General features: G+C 46.0%; 1 protein-coding gene across 1 annotated transcript; it reads left to right on the forward strand.

Annotated features, from left to right (window-relative positions):
* Positions 1 to 6,851: 6,851 nt before the first annotated feature.
* On the forward strand, positions 6,852 to 13,770 carry LOC136964955 (uncharacterized). Its single transcript, XM_067258935.1, has 11 exons — positions 6,852 to 6,912; positions 7,195 to 7,713; positions 8,162 to 8,692; positions 9,462 to 10,010; positions 10,465 to 10,950; positions 11,958 to 12,148; positions 12,249 to 12,397; positions 12,490 to 12,735; positions 12,807 to 12,966; positions 13,205 to 13,280; positions 13,375 to 13,770. Exons 1-11 carry the CDS (start codon positions 6,852 to 6,854, stop codon positions 13,392 to 13,394), a joined length of 2,988 nt encoding a protein of 995 aa, XP_067115036.1. The 3' UTR covers positions 13,395 to 13,770.
* The last annotated feature ends 4,135 nt before the right edge of the window (positions 13,771 to 17,905 follow it).

Below are 17,905 nucleotides of genomic sequence, written 5' to 3' on the forward strand. Positions count from 1 at the left end.
AGGATCCCTTTCTCCTGCTCCTATCCTCTGGAGACAGAGGCCAGCCTGGACGTGGCCATCAAACCATACCTGGAGTAGGTGGATACACTTACATACACAACAGAGACACACACACAACCTCTCTTAAACAAAACAAACATTCACTCACACACACGCACTCTCTCTTTTTCACACTCTCTCTTTTTCACACACTCTCTCTCTCTCTCTCTCTCTCTCTCTCTCTCTCTCTCTCTCTCTCTCTCTCTCACTCACTCACTCACTCACTCACAGCATTAAGGTGACCCACCAGGTAAGAGTGTGCAGCATTAAGATGACCCACCAGGTAAGAGTGTGCACCATGAAGGTGACCCACCAGGTAAGAGTGTGCACCATGAAGGTGACCCACCAGGTAAGAGTGTGCAGCATTAAGATGACCCACCAGGTAAGAGTGTGCACCATTAAGGTGACCCACCAGGTAAGAGTGTGCAGCATTAAGGTGACCCACCAGGTAAGAGTGTGCAGTATTAAGGCTGATGCCCAAAGCTAACGCAAGGGCCCGGGTTTGAACCTGTTGTCCTCGCTTCTCTCCCCTCCCTGCTTCTCTCCCCCTCCCTGCTTCTCTCCCCTCCCTGCTTCTCTCCCCTCCCTGCTTCTCTCCCCTCCCTGCTTCTCTCCCCCTCCCTGCTTCTCTCCCCTCCCTGCTTCTCTCCCCCTCCCTGCTTCTCTCCCCTCCCTGCTTCTCCCCCCTCCCTGCTTCTCTCCCCTCCCTGCTTCTCTCCCCTCCCTGCTTCTCTCCCCCTCCCTGCTTCTCTCCCCCTCCCTGCTTCTCTGTCTCTATCAAAACGAAAATAATAAAAACACATACTGATCTCTATCTGTATGATCTCCATCTCATTGTATGGACACATTCCACCTCTCCTTAGCTGTCACAACTGAGGGAGGGCGTGTCAGCAAATCAGATAACTTGCTTGTTCCAGTAAATGACAGTGAATGAGACAGTCTTACCTGACGGGGGTTTTACAGGTGCGTGCTTGGCTCAGAGCCCTGCTAGGCTGGTGTTGATCATGTGTTCTGCTGGCGTTAGAGTGTGGCCTTCATTTCTCATCCTGAGGTTCACTCACTGCTGCCTACTTTGTTGAACTGGGAATGGACATGTTGTATTAATGCTGTTGCATTGTCCTGCCTGCAATCTATCTTTTATCACTATTATTATTTATTAAATAATCAATGTGATCATACATTTTCTAATTAACTTCTGTAAACACATCAGCAGTTCCAGTTAGTGAGAGACACACCCACTTTTTTTAAAGTCTTGCAGTTGGCATGCTGTTTAGTGGTACTTTAGAGGGCATTAGAGAATTCATTATGACCCCTTTCTACTGTAATTCCACATTCCTATGAACACAACCAATACTGTCACCCAGGTAATGATAAAAAAAATGGTATGCCTTTATTTACCCGTTCAGTGAGACCTTGGTTTGACCCGTGAGGATCCCTTTCTCTTGCTCCTATCCTCTGGAGACAGAGGCTAGCCTGGACGTGGCCATCAAACCATACCTGGAGTAGGTGGATACACTTACATACACAACAGAGACACACACACAACCTCTCTTACACAAAACAAACATTCACTCACACACACGCACTCTCTTTTTTTCACTCTCTCTCTCTCTCACTCTCTCTCTCTCTCTCTCTCTCTCTCTCTCTCTCTCTCTCTGTCTCTCTCTCTCTCTCTCTCTCTCTCTCTCTCTCTCTCTCTCTCTCTCTCTCTCTCTCTCACTCACACACACACACACAAGGTGGTCGTTCTGGAGGACTGCTACGCCACCCACTCCCCGCCTCCCGATCTGTCAATCATGATGATGTCACAGTGAAGGTCTCTAAATTAAGAATGTGTTTGTGTCTGACCTCTAACCTTTCAGGGACCAGAGTCTACATTACACTTACATTTAGTCATTTAGCAGACGCTCTTATCCAGAGCGACTTACAGTAAGTACAGGGACATTCCCCCCGAGGCAAGTAGGGTGAAGTGCCTTGCCCAAGGACACGTCATTTTGCACGGCCAGAAATCGAACCGGCAACCTTCTGACTAACAGGCCGATTCCCTAACCGCTCAGCCATCTGACTCCCATTAGACTCTCAATAGTTATTGATTACAGACAGACTTTTCTTGTTTGTTATTAACTTACTTGCCTTTTGTCTTGCCTAGAAAATGAGTGGCTGAAAATGAGTGACATGCGGTAAGATTTCAAAAGGTATGGGGTATGTGTTGGGCAGAACAACTTCTTTGTTTGTTTTGCATTTTCTTCCTCCTAGTAAACTCAGGTGATCTGAGCCTCGTGTTGATGCCACACATCAACACACACAACACATATACACACATCAACACACACAACACTTATACACACATCAATACACACACAACACATATACACACATCAACACACACAACACTTATACACACATCAACACACACACAACACATATACACACATCAACACACACAACACATATACACACATCAACACACACACATGCACACAAACACATGTACACACACACATACAGTACTCACATGCATACACATACACATTCACACACACACACTCACACACACACACACACACACACACACACACTCACACACACACACACACACACACACACACACATTGTGTCTTCCTCTTGTTCCTCCTCCTGATAATTCGCATTGGAAGATTGGAAAAATGTTGCTTGGCCGGATGAGTCTCGATTTCAGCTTGTAGGGTCAGAATTTGACATAAACAAGATGAAAACATGGATCCATCCTGCCTTGTATCAACGGTTCAGGCTGGTGGTGGTGGTGAAATGGTGTGGGGAATATTGTCTTGGCACACTTTGTGTCCCTTAGTACTAATTGAGCATCGTTTAAACACAACAACCTGAGTTTTGTCCATCCCTCTATGACCACAGTCTTCTGATGGCCGCTTCCAGCAGGATAATGCAACTGCGTGATGCTATCATGTCAATATGGACCAAAATCTCTGAGGAACGTTTCCAACACCTTGTTGACAGTATGTCACGTAGAATTAAGGCAGTTCTGAAGGCAAAAGGGGGTCCAGGTAAGAGTGTGCAGCATTAAGGTGACCCACCAGGTAAGAGTGTGCAGCATTAAGGTGACCCACCAGGTAAGAGTGTGCAGCATTAAGGTGACCCACCAGGTAAGAGTGTGCAGCATTAAGGTGACCCACCAGGTAAGAGTGTGCACCATTAAGGTGACCCACCAGGTAAGAGTGTGCACCATGAAGGTGACCCACCAGGTAAGAGTGTGCACCATTAAGGTGACCCACCAGGTAAGAGTGTGCAGCATTAAGGCTGATGCCCAAAGCTAACGCAAGGGCCCGGGTTTGAACCTGTTGTCCTCGCTTCTCTCCCCTCCCTGCTTCTCTCCCCCTCCCTGCTTCTCTCCCCTCCCTGCTTCTCTCCCCTCCCTGCTTCTCTCCCCTCCCTGCTTCTCTCCCCCTTCCTGCTTCTCTCCCCCTCCCTGCTTCTCTGTCTCTATCAAAACGAAAATAATAAAAACACATACTGATCTCTATCTCTATGATCTCCATCTCATTGTATGGACACATTCCACCTCTCCTTAGCTGTCACACCTGAGGGAGGGCGTGTCAGCAAATCAGATAACTTGCTTGTTCCAGTAAATGACAGTGAATGAGACAGTCTTACCTGACGGGGGTTTTACAGGTGCGTGCTTGGCTCAGAGCCCTGCTAGGCTGGTGTTGATCATGTGTTCTGCTGGCGTTAGAGTGTGGCCTTCATTTCTCATCCTGAGGTTCACTCACTGCTGCCTACTTTGTTGAACTGGGAATGGACATGTTGTATTAATTATGTTGCATTGTCCTGCCTGCAATGCTATCTTTTATCACTATTATTATTTATTAAATAATCAATGTGATCATACATTTTCATTAAACATATCAGCAGTTCCAGTAAGTGAGAGACACGCCCACATTTTTTCTTGCAGTTGGCATGCTGTTTGGTGGTACTTTAGAGAGCATTAGATAATGACCTGAATGAGTTCATGCACACAGGAAAGCTGCAGAAATGATCTCCCTCGATCTGAAATGAATTAATTATGACCCCCTTCTACTGTAATTGTAAAAATGCATAAATGTAATTCCACATTCCTATTAACACAACTAAAACTGTCACCCAGGTAATGATAAAAAAAAAAAATTCTCATTTTTGTAGGATGATATATAGACGATACATGCTCTTTTTGTTCGCAAAGTGAAATTAGTTTTTTTCAGGTTAGGACCATAAAAACAATAAAGACAACAAATAAATAAAATACACACCCCAGTATAAAACACAAAATAAGCTATGTTAGGCTTTAAGAGAGCACCAAATAAAAGATGACTTTCTACCAATTATTTAAGTTCATAAGAACAACATCAATGTGCTGAAAGGTAAATTGTATGTTACTCAACAATAAAACAGGCAGTTAGAAATATATGGTTTAAATGCAACTATGGTTAATGCACAGTATGTTATAAAGTTGTGACAGATAAATACCATTAGATTTTTGGATTTTAAGATTGATATACATTGTTACTTTTTATCATGAATGAGTTCAGGTAGACACTCTTCCAAACATACCTGTAGCCGGTGGGTGTTCCTCCCTGATCAGACAGCAGTACACCCACATGACATCACACCCACGTGACATCACACCAGTGTAGAACCACATAAAATACGTTGACTGTCATCTCTCTGACTGAGGAGAGAGCAGAGGGATGAGATCTTCGCTCTAGTGCATGTAAGTACTACTGTGTACCCTGACGCTTCATTGTTATTTAATTACTGTATTTCTGTGTGTTCATAGACCACAATGAACAAGTATGGGTTGCGTTGGAAATGCACATTTAATTGATGTTCTAACAAATATATACACAAGTATGAGGTATGGTATGGATTACAGCACCTTTTGAGTTTAATATAACTCATCTCATTATATACAATAATAGCATTTTTCTGATACAAACACATGTACAGTATATAGGTAGATGGATACATAACCTCAAGTTCATTGACAGTTTACATTATGTTTCAAATACCTGTGCTTTTAGGGTTTAATCAACTGTAAAGCAGGGGAAGGCAACAGGCTTTAAAAATTATTTTCCCACAACTCGTACTTTTTTTTTGTGCAAAAATACAACGTGTAAAAGTCCCCCTGTGTGACTTGCAAATTATGCAAATGTTACTTTTAATTTTGAATAAAGCATGCAAGCAGATGATTATGTACAGCTCAAAGCTATCTGTGGGCAGACGCGCCGTTAGTGTCAGGTGATGCTGGTGCTGTTCAGTATGTACCTAACATGAGCCTCAGGTGGTGCTGTTCAGTATGTACCTGTCATGACCCCCAGGTGGTGCTGTTCAGTATGTACCTGTCATGACCCTCAGGTGGTGCTGTTCTGTATGTACCTGTCATGACCCCCAGGTGGTGCTGTTCTGTATGTACCTGTCATGACCCTCAGGTGGTGCTGTTCAGTATGTACCTGTCATGACCCCCAGGTGGTGCTGTTCAGTATGTACCTGTCATGACCCTCAGGTGGTGCTGTTCTGTATGTACCTGTCATGACCCCCAGGTAGTGCTGTTCAGTATGTACCTGTCATGACCCCCAGGTAGTGCTGTTCAGTATGTACCTGTCATGACCCCCAGGTGGTGCTGTTCAGTATGTACCTGTCATGACCCTCAGGTGGTGCTGTTCTGTATGTACCTGTCATGACCCTCAGGTAGAGCTGTTCAGTATGTACCTGTCATGACCCCCAGGTAGAGCTGTTCAGTATGTACCTGTCATGACCCCCAGGTGGTGCTGTTCAGTATGTACCTGTCATGACCCTCAGGTGGTGCTGTTCAGTATGTACCTGTCATGAGCCTCAGGTGGTGCTGTTCAGTATGTACCTGTCATGACCCCCAGGTGATGCTGTTCAGTATGTACCTGTCATGACCCCCAGGTGGTGCTGTTCAGTATGTACCTGTCATGACCCTCAGGTGGTGCTGTTCAGTATGTACCTGTCATGACCCCCAGGTGGTGCTGTTCAGTATGTACCTGTCATGACCCCCAGGTGATGCTGTTCAGTATGTACCTGTCATGACCCTCAGGTGGTGCTGTTCAGTATGTACCTGTCATGACCCCCAGGTGGTGCTGTTCAGTATGTACCTGTCATGACCCCCAGGTGGTGCTGTTCAGTATGTACCTGTCATGACCCTCAGGTGGTGCTGTTCAGTATGTACCTGTCATGACCCCCAGGTGATGCTGTTCAGTATGTACCTGTCATGACCCCCAGGTGGTGCTGTTCAGTATGTACCTGTCATGACCCCCAGGTGGTGCTGTTCAGTATGTACCTGTCATGACCCTCAGGTGGTGCTGTTCTGTATGTACCTGTCATGACCCCCAGGTAGAGCTGTTCAGTATGTACCTGTCATGACCCCCAGGTGGAGCTGTTCAGTATGTACCTGTCATGACCCCCAGGTAGAGCTGTTCAGTATGTACCTGTCATGACCCCCAGGTGGTGCTGTTCAGTATGTACCTGTCATGACCCCCAGGTGGTGCTGTTCAGTATGTACCTGTCATGACCCCCAGGTGGAGCTGTTCAGTATGTACCTGTACCAGGTCTTCCCTCGTGTGTGTTCCATGTTCTTCCCTGCCCCCTGCTGGTTCCAGTAAATTATTTCATTAAATGCAGACCGTTCCTTGATTCTGACTGCTGAAATAGTGTAAAATTCACAGTACAGTCTGTTCTTACAATAAACTCCCTATATAAAGTCCCTGTGATGTAAACGACTACATGTTCTCAATTCCTTCAAGGTTTTTTGTCTGACCTGCATGATGCGTCCTGTAATGATGATGTCAAGGGGCCTGCTGTTGTTCCTGTGCCTACAATCAGGTAGGACGTGAACCGGTCTTTTCATCTCTACAGCCATGATATTTCATTGTTAAAGTTTCACTACACGCCATAAACACTCAAAATTCAGTCTAGCCTGCCCCTTCATATTATCATCATCAACAACAACAACAACATTAGGTGAAAATGTTTAACTTTGTGATACTTGTTTTATCTGTGATACTTTAACATACCCAGTTATGTGAGTGCTCTGCTGGGAGACGAGGTGGTTGAACGTGGTCTCAGTTATGTTGTTTATATCTCTTCCTAACTTCAAAATCACAGTTTTTGCCACGACCACTCCAGCTGTTCCCACAACAACCTCCAGCTCTGTGGTGTTCCTGTGTGGGGGCACACCTTGCCCAGCAGGCCAGGACTGTCTCAGTGTCAACGGAGCTCTTCGCTGTGCTGACCCCTGTGAGCAGTACTCAGTTCTGGACGATGCCTGGCGTTCAACAGGCTACGGCCGTTCCGATAACAATGATGCAAGAAGAAGTTGGCAGGGATGGTATCGTATGTTCCTGGATGGGAACAGTACCCAGATGTCAGAGACGTGTGTGGAGGTAAACAGGTGTGGAACCAAGGTTCCTCTGTGGCTCAGTTCCCCTCACCCCCTGCTGGGAGACGGGGTGGTGGAACGTGAGGTCTGTGGACACTACAAATACTACTACTGGAACGGTCAAAGTACTTGGTATGACAACTGCTGCTACATCAGCCACAATATCCACGTCAAATCCTGTCCTGGCAGCTACTACGTCTACAAGTTTGTCCGATCCTATGTTTGGGACTCGGCTTATTGTGCTGGTATGTAGCCATTGTGATCTTGTATTTAGTCACAATAAGTTACTGCTGTTACTGCAATAACTGGTATGAGCTGTTGAATCCACCACTGTAGTCATAGTAACAGGAGAAACAACTTTGGGGGTTCTCATCTAGTATCATTCACATCACAAAGCATGGGAGATCATTACTTAAGCTCATGCCCTCAATGTTTGAGTCACTCCTTCAGTTATTCATTCATTAGTTCATTCACTCATGCCTCCTCTCATATTTAGCTGTTTAACGTCTTCACTCCTTTGTTTACCGTGCAATGATTTATTTGAGTCTGTACCTTCATTTGTACATTGGTTGATTGTTTACAGTTGTATTTTATGGATAAAAGTATTCAGTATTTATTCAGTTAATGTAGCTGACACACCCAGCTTCATCCTGGTTGTGTTGCTTACGTCTCTTCCCAACTTCTCAACTCCAGCTATTCCCACGACAACTCCAGCTGTTCCCACGACAACTCCAGCTGTTCCCACAACAAACTCCAGCTCTGTGAGGTTTTGGTGTGGGGCCACACCTTGCCCAGCAGGCCAGGACTGTCTCAGTGTCAACGGAGCTCTTCGCTGTGCTGACCCCTGTGAGCAGTACTCAGTCCTGGACGATGCTTGGCGCTCAACAGGATACGGCCGTTCCAATAAGTGTGATCGGTTTAGTGGGCAGGGATGGTATCGTATGTTCCTAGATGGGAACAGCACCCAGATGCCAGATACGTGTGTGGAGGCAAACAGGTGTGGAACCCAGGTTCCTATGTGGCTCAGTTCCCCTCACCCCCTGCTGGGAGACGGGTTGGTGGAACGTGATGTCTGTGGACACAGGAAATACTACTACTACTGGAGTGGGTGGATGGACACCTGCTGCTACTACAGCCAGAATATCCATGTGAAATCCTGTCCTGGCAGCTACTACGTCTACAAGTTGGTCCGGCTGAATAATTGTTACTCTGCTTATTGTGCAGGTATGTAGCCAACTAGTACACAGTGCCCATGATGCAGTTGGTGATTAAGATGCCAGTGAAACACAAATACAAATTACTTGAACTATAGATAGTGCACAATGCTTGTGATAATATTGATGGCACACACACAGATTCCTGAAATTATAGATAGAGCACAGTGCCTGCAAAGATGTCGGTGACACACAGATTTCTGGAATTATAAATTGATAGTGCAGTGCCTGTGATGCAGCTAGTGATGACGGTAACTTTGGTGTCTATATTTCTCAGACCACAATTGAAATTCTCTGTCATCTCTGAAGTAATTGTTCAATCTCCACATCATCTATTCTAGTCACTTATGTAAGCCATACAAGTAATTTCTCATTATGAAAAAATTGCATATGCTCCGCTACATTCATGCAAATGATTATGTAGCCTAAGGGGTGTTTGCTATGTTTATATAAACGTTTGTATTTTTTCCTTTGACCATTCACATCACAAAACATTTTAGATTAATTACTTAATCTCATGCAGTCATTATTCAATCATTGCTTCAGTTATTCATTTATTAGTTCATTCACACAAGCCTATTCTCACATTTGGCTGTTCACCTGTTCCGTCATTTGGTTCCAAAGCGATGATTTATTCATGAGTCTCCACCTTCATTTGTACATGCATTCATTATTTACAGTTGAATGTCATGGATACAAGTATTCAGTATTTGTAGATGACACACCCAGCTTCATCCCTGTTGTGTTGTTTACATCTCTTCCCAACTTCAAACCCACAGCTATTCCCACGACAACTCCAGCTGTTCCCACGACAACTCCCGCTGTTCCCACGACAAACTCCAGCTCTGTGAGGTTTTGGTGTGGGGCCACACCTTGCCCAGCAGGCCAGGACTGTCTCAGTGTCAACGGAGCTCTTCGCTGTGCTGACCCCTGTGAGCAGTACTCAGTTCTGGACGATGCCTGGCGCTCAACAGGCTACGGGCGTGCCGATAACTTTGATTATTATGTGTTTAGTGGGCAGGGATGGTATCGTATGTTCCTGGATGGGAACAGTACCCAGATGCCAGAGACGTGTGTAGACGTAAACAGGTGTGGAACCAGGGTTCCTCTGTGGCTCAGTTCCCCTCACCCCCTGCTGGGAGACGGGCTGGTGGAAGGTGAGGTCTGTGGACACTACATAAAATACTACCACTGGAGCACGCAGGGGAACAGGTGGGAGGACGACTGCTGCAACTACAGACACAATATCCATGTCAAATCCTGTCCTGGCAGCTACTACGTCTACAAGTTGGGCCGATCGGATTACTATTACTCTGCTTTTTGTGCAGGTATGTAGCCATTGTGAGCTTCTTGTAAAAAGTCATAATAAGTTACTGCTGTTACTGCAATAACTGGTATGAGCTGTTGGTAAAACCACCACTGTAGTCATAGTAACAGGAGAAACAACTTGGGGGGTTCTCATCTAGTATCATTCACATCACAAAGCATGGGAGATCATTACTTAAGCTCATGCCCTCAATGTTTGAGTCACTCCTTCAGTTATTCATTCATTATTTCATTCACTCATGCCTCCTCTCATATTTAGCTGTTTAACGTCTTCACTCCTTTGTTTATCATGCAATGATTTATTTGGGTCTGTACCTTCATTTGTACATTAGATCATTGTTTACACTTGAATGTCATGGATACAAGTATTCAGTATTTATTCAGTTAATGTAGATGACACACCCAGCTTCATCCCTGTTGTGTTGTTTACATCTCTTCCCAACTTCAAACCCACAGCTCTTCCCACGACAACTCCAGCTGTTCCCACAACAAACTCCAGCTCTGTGAGGTTTTGGTGTGGGGCCACACCTTGCCCAGCAGGCCAGGACTGTCTCAGTGTCAACGGAGCTCTTCGCTGTGTTGACCCCTGTGAGCAGTACTCAGTTCTGGACGATGCCTGGCGCTCAACAGGATACGGCGGTTCCTATAACTGTGATGCTTTGAGAAGTTTGCAGGGATGGTATCGTATGTTCCTGCAGGGCACCAGTGTTCAGATGCCAGGGACGTGTGTGGAGGTAAACAGGTGTGGAACCCAGATTCCTCTGTGGCTCAGTTCCCCTCACCCCCTGCTGGGAGACGGGTTGGTGGAACGTGATGTCTGTGGATCCTCAGGTTCTGACTGCTGCTACTACGGAACCAAGATCCATGTGAAATCCTGTCCTGGCAACTACTACGTCTACAAGTTTGTCCCATTGGATTTTTGTTACTCGGCTTATTGTGCAGGTATGTACCCAATTTGAGCTTCTTGTTTTATTATTCATAAAAGCCCAGATTATAGGATTTTTATATTGTAAAGGTAATGTAAGGATCATTAGAAGATCAAGGCGTAGTGTTTAGTGTAGGGCTAGGGTTAAATGTAACTAAGTTGACCTTAAGACTGCAGTAATAAGGTGCTCTGGTGGCTAACGGGGTAGGTGTCCGTACCACAAAGGCTTTGGCCTTACCATAGGGGCCTGGGTTTATCATCATAGGGGCCTGGGTCATTTACTGCATGTCTACCCCCTCTCCCTCTCTCCCTCCCTGGGTCATTTACTGCATGTCTACCCCCTCTCCCTCTCTCCCTCCCTGGGTCATTTACTGCATGTCTACCCCCTCTCCCTCTCTCCCTCCCTGGGTCATTTACTGCATGTCTACCCCCTCTCCCTCTCTCCCTCCCTGGGTCATTTACTGCATGTCTACCCCCTCTCCCTCTCTCCCTCCCTGGGTCATTTACTGCATGTCTACCCCCTCTCCCTCTCTCCCTCCCTGGGTCATTTACTGCATGTCTACCCCCTCTCCCTCTCTCCCTCCCTGGGTCATTTACTGCATGTCTACCCCCTCTCCCTCTCTCCCTCCCTGGGTCATTTACTGCATGTCTACCCCCTCTCCCTCTCTCCCTCCCTGGGTCATTTACTGCATGTCTACCCCCTCTCCCTCTCTCCCTCCCTGGGTCATTTACTGCATGTCTACCCCCTCTCCCTCTCTCCATCCCTGGGTCATTTACTGCATGTCTACCCCCTCTCCCTCTCTCCATCCCTGGGTCATTTACTGCATGTCTTCTCCCTCTCCCTCTCTCACACAGCTGCTCCCACGACCACCACAGCTGCTCCCACGACAACCACAGCTGGTACTGGTATTTTTCATGTTAATATTTTTTGTTGTTGCCCCCTCTACTTTGTTGTCTCTTCATTAACTCATTTTCTTTCACAACACTCTCTCATTCTGTTCATCATTTCCTCTCTATCCTGAAGTCACTCCAGAGCTGGTGTGTGGGAGGAGCTTCCTTGATGTGGGTCTCCTCAATTCTCAGCTGGCGGCCAAACGTCTGGACTCCTCCTCTGTTCACCTGGCCAACGCCCGCTGCTCCTCCCACCAGGAGATTAATGGGACGGTGTGGTTCCAGATGGAGCGCTGGGAGGGCAGCTGTGGAACCACTCTGACGGTGAGGACACGGTTACTCTACCAGTCTGCCTGTTTCTGCCTGATTGATCAACCCTGCACAGGCTGGGCCACTCATATTTTCCTCTTCCTTCTCTCTCCAGACCAACGGCAGCCACGCCATCTACTCCAACAGTCTGTTTGTCTACCCGTTCAGTGAGACCTTGGTTCAACCCCTGAGGATCCCTTTCTCCTGCTCCTATCCTCTGGAGACAGAGGCTAGCCTGGATGTGGCCATCAAACCATACCTGGAGTAGGTGGACCCTCACAAACATTGACACACTTAGTTTCCAATTTAACTTGTTTGGTCTGACTTTGTTGTTTACTTGTTCTATATCTTGTCAGACTTGAAGGTGCGATCAAAGAAGAGGGTGCCCAGGCCAGGGCCTCCATGTCTCTGTTCAGTGATGCCAACTACACAGCTCCTTACTCTGCAGGCCCGGTCACTCTGCCCCTGGGCTCCATCCTGCATGTGGGCGTGTCTGTTGAAGAGACGGACGCTGAGGCCTTTGTGGTCGTTCTGGAGGACTGCTACGCCACCCACTCCCCTCATCCTGATGACCTCCTGAAATACTTCCTCATCCAGCACAAGTATGTGACCCTGGAGAGGGGAAGAGAAGTATATGTATGTGTGTGTTTGTCTAACCCCCCTGTTCCACCAGGTGTCCTACCGACCGTCACCAGGTGACCGTGGAGGAGAGTGGCTTGTCCCTCCAGGCTCGCTTCTCTGCGCTGCTGTTCCTGTTCCAGGGGGACTACAGGGACGTCTACCTGCACTGCAGCCTCAACCTGTGTGACCAGAGGAACTCCTCCTGCTCTCCTGTGAGTCCTCCCACCCTCCTTCCTGGTCTCTCTGGTCTTTCTGACTCCCTGGTCTCTCTGAGTCCCCTGGTCTCTCTGACTCTCTGGTCTTTCTGACTCTCTGGTCTCTCTGACTCCCTGGTCTCTCTGACTCTCTGGTCTCTCTGACTCTGGTCTCTCTGCCTCTCTGGTCTCTCTGACTCCCTGGTCACTCTGACTCCCTGGTCTCTCTGACTCTGACTTTGGTGTCTCTCCACAGATGTGTTCAGGAAGGTCTGTTCGCTCTGTCGACGAACTCGTACCCCTCAAGCCCGTCACCATCGGACCAATCACCTGTGAGTATAAACCACAGCCATGACGACTCATGATGTTGTCATAGTAACGGTCTCCCTGCTAACACTGTGTTTGTCCCTGACCTCTGACCTCCAGGGGCCCAGAGTCTGGAGTGAGCTGATGAAGTCACACCTCCCTCAGAATGGCTTCATGACCATCCCTATGGCAACCAGCTCAGGCTCTATCCTGTCTCTTTAACATTTTAACCCTGAAAATGATGACAGTACACCCTGCAAATGATTAACTATAAGCATTAAATTGTGGGTTACTGTTTCTGAAGATTTGCATTCTATAATTATTAATTTCATACTAGGGAATAGTGGAAACACTGGGTAATAAGTACACTAAATCAACATACTACTTTTCCTTTAACTTAATCATGTATCTGGAACCAAAGCAGGGATTGTTTATGTAATAAACAGATTTTTACTGTCATCCATCCATCATCAGATTAATTCTGTTCAGGCCTCAAAATCAGTTTGTAAAGTTAATAACTACTCATTGAGAGATTGTGTTTGTTTTTTTAAACTAAGTTTACATTTTTTTATATAAATACTTTTGATACAGGACTTGCCTCTCATTGATGAAGCAACAAAAAACATGCACATCAGTTTGTAAACTTGCAATAAGGAGTGTTGCATTGTTTTATCTTGTTCATTATAGTGTTTAATCTGAATGACAGTTTTTCTCAATCGCTCAGGCACAATTACAAAATGTGTCACCTCATTCCCTTGACTTGAAAATGTCATTTTACTATTAAATTATGAAATAAACAATAAAAGGGCTTCTGCTGAGCTTGATAAGAACCCATTCATTAGAATCAGGTGTGCTGGAGCAGGGAAACATCTAGAACATGCAGGACAGCGGACCCTGAGGAACGGGATTGAACACCCCTGATGTACAGCATAAAAAACAATCCTTGCAGTTCTCTTTATTAACAGTAGATGGCAGCGTTGCACTCTCCTACCCGCAGACAGTTTGATCAGCACGTGTATCAGATGAACAGTGCTTTCCCACTTCACCGTAGGTATTTCCTAACGACCTGTGTGGGTGTTGTGGACAATGTTATCATCATGCTAATGCTATTGCTATGTTGAGCAGGACAATGTTATCATCATGCTAATGCTAATGCTATGTTGAGCAGGACAATGTTATCATCATGCTAATGCTATGTTGAGCAGGACAATGTTAATGTCATGCTAATGCTATGCTGAGCAGGAAACATTAAACATTTGTCCTCTCATTCGTCATACATTATTTATTTGAGTGATTTATGCGCTCAATGTAGGCTGTTATTATTATTATTATCAGGTTTTTGTGCCCAAGTGAATAGTAAGTAACTTTCACATTCAAACATGGGAGTGGCCCTCACCTGGTTGTTTGTGTATGTGTGTGTGTGTGTGTGTACCTGGTGGTTAGTGTGTGTGTACCTGGTGGTTTGCATGTGTAACTCAAGATGTCTCTAAACGTTTTAATGTACAACAGCAGAAAATGCTTAAGTACTGTTAGCATTAGTTGCGTGCATTGTGTTGCTGAATTGCCCTGTGCTTCCATGACTTCTAGTAAACTCTGGTGAAAAGCTTCAAGCTACATAGTGTGACTGGCAGGCTGGCAGGCCCAAGGGCTGTTTTGAAGACACCATTAAGAATTAATAGTATGAAAGTAATGCAGTGTTTACTTACAGAAATCTGCTTGGCTGTGTGTCTGACACTGGATCAGTGTACCTGTGACTTGTGCGCCCTCCAATTGGGGCAAGGTTTTCAGCGTACATGGCGTTACTAGTTGGGAGTCAGATGGCTGAGCGGTTAGGGAATTGGGTTATTAATCAGAAGGTTGCTGGTTCGATTCCTGGCTGTGCCAAATGAAGTTGGCATTGACGTTCACCCTACTTGCCTCGGGGGAATGTCCCTGTACTTACTGTAAGTCGCTCTGGATAAGAGCGTCTGCTAAGTGACTAAATGTAAATGTACTAGGCAGGCTGTAGTCCTGTCTGATGTGTGAACCTGTCAGATAAACAATTGGTATAATCAGATGACTTGTCCGTTGCTGGAAATGAGAGACACTCGCAGGATCAGATGTTAAAAGGAAAACGTCCTTGTTCCTTGTTTTTTGCCTTCTTGTGAACTCAGGTAAACTGAGTCGAGGGTTGTTGGTGTGAGTTTGTGTGTGTACCCGGTGGTTAACACGTGTGTGTGTGGACATGGTTGTTAGTGTGTGTATACGGGGTTGTGAATGTGTGTGTTCATCCGCTGGTTTGCACGTGTGACTCAAGATGTTTTAATGTACAACAGCAGAAAATGCTAAGTACTGTTAGCATTAGTGGCGTGCATTGTGTTGCTGAATTGCCCTGTACTTCCATGGCCTCTAGTAAACTGAACTCTGGTGAAAAGCTTCAAGCTACATAGCACAGACATCCCAACCTGCAAAAACTCATTTCAGGGAGGTGACTTCACAGGCTACTGCAAAATCACTGCTGCAAACAGTGCAGCGAGCTATCCTATTATGCATGGGTACACTTTAGTGTAGTCTGGTGTGAAGTGCGTTTTGTACTTATTTTCTTTTCTTTTTTTTCTTTTTATAGATACATACAAAAAAATATAGCAGCAAGTAATACAATGCAGTGTAACTTTGAGGACAAAAGTTCAGTTTGTCAGTTCTGGAGTGTGGCAGAATTAATAAGTCTGAGAAGGAAGAAGGAAGGGAAGAAGCTGTTCTTTAACCTGGTTGTTCTGGTTCTTATGCTGATCAGCGACCTGCCTGAGGGGAGAGGGACACAGTCTATTGGCAGGGTGGGGAAAGTATTTCACAATGCTGTAGCCCCAGTCCTGTATCTGTTGATAGAGAGGTTGACTGTAAAGCCCGCCTACCGAGAAAACTGATTGGTCTCTCTTTGTGCTAACTAACCTATCAGGACGCGCGCTGTGTCTAAATGACTAAATGTAAATGTGTCACTCGCTCACCACGTCTGTCACTCTCTCGGTTTCTCCAGAGCCCGGGTTAGCTACCAGAAATGACCATTGAACTGTCTCTCGCTCGCTCGCTCACTCAAAAAAAAAAACGATTTCCGGAACATTGTATATAATTTGCGGGCGTCATGGAGCCACTATTAAAAATGTTTTACTATTAAAAAAACTTCCTGGAGAGTTGGGATGTCTGCCATAGCGTGACTGGCAGGCTGGCACGCCCATGTGCTCTTTTGATGTGAACCTGTCACAACAGTAATTGATCAGACACCAGTAAGAATTAAGAGTATGAAAGTAATGCAGTTTACCTACATAAATCTTCTTGGCTGTGTCTCTGACACCGGATCAGTGCACCCGTGACTTGTGCGCCCTAAACGTTTTAAGTGTATGGCGTGAATACCAGGCTGTAGTTTAGTATGTTAGTATGTTTAGTATGTGAACGTGTCAAGATAAACATTTAATCAGGTAACTTGAGAGACACTCACATGGTAAGATTTTAAAAGGAATGTGGTAGGCTACTTGGGAGAAACACTTCCTTGTTCCTTGTTTTCCTCCTACTAAACTCAGGTCAACTGACTCCACACAGCGTTACTACCTGAATGAGTTCAAGCACATAGGAAAGCTACATAAATGATTTAGCTAAATCTGAAATCAATTAATTCTCCACTCTCTACAGTAATTCCAAATTCTTACGAAAATAACCAAACGTGTCATCCAGTTAATTAAATCCTATTATGTATTTATTCCTGAATATTTTCAAGCTTTACTCCATCACTTGACTTTTGCCATGTCCCTGTGCTACCCTGCCTTCTGGTAACCCTGGTAACCTCCAGAAGCCTGGGGTACAGATTCTAGAATGTGTAGCTGTCACACCCTAATTCGATTCACCTGTGCTCGATTCATTGGGTCAGATGGCTGAGCGGTTAGGGAGTCGGGCTATTAATCAGAAGGTTGTTGGTTCGATTCCTGGCTGTGCCAAAAGTGTCTGCTAAATGACTAAATGTAATGTGCTACCTGTCCCTTCCCCTGCCCCCCGCCCCAGGTGCTCCCTATGAGCTGTGTATCTGCCCCTGCCCCCCGCCCCAGGTGCTCCCTATGAGCTGTGTATCTGCCCCTGCCCCCCGCCCCAGGTGCTCCCTATGAGCTGTGTATCTGCCCCTGCCCCCCGCCCCAGGTGCTCCCTATGAGCTGTGTATCCCTGTGTGTTTAACCTCTGTCTCTCCCTGTTCTGGTTGCCATTTCGTCTTGTGTGTTTCCCGAGTCATCCCAGACTGTTTTTCTCAGCACTCCCAGTATCTGTATCCAGCTAACCCGTGTACTGAACTCTGCCTGCCAAGTACCTGATTTGGGCCTGCCGTCTATCTGCGCCTTATCATTTTACATTTACATTACATTTAGCAGACGCTCTTATCCAGAGCGACTTACAGTAAGTACAGGGACATTCCCCCCCGAGGCAAGTAGGGTGAAGTGCCTTGCCCAGGGACACAACAACGTCATTTAGCACTGCCGGGAATCGAACCAGCAATCTTCTGATTAATAGCCCGATTCCCTCACCCCTCAGCCATCTGACTCCCTTCAAGACTCCACTGTGTACCGAACCTTACCTGTCCATCACCTGAGTCAGCCTGCCGATTTGGACAAATAAACGACTGTTACCAACCATA

Source organism: Osmerus mordax, chromosome 21, assembly GCF_038355195.1.
Source record: "Osmerus mordax isolate fOsmMor3 chromosome 21, fOsmMor3.pri, whole genome shotgun sequence".
NCBI lineage: Eukaryota > Metazoa > Chordata > Actinopteri > Osmeriformes > Osmeridae > Osmerus > Osmerus mordax.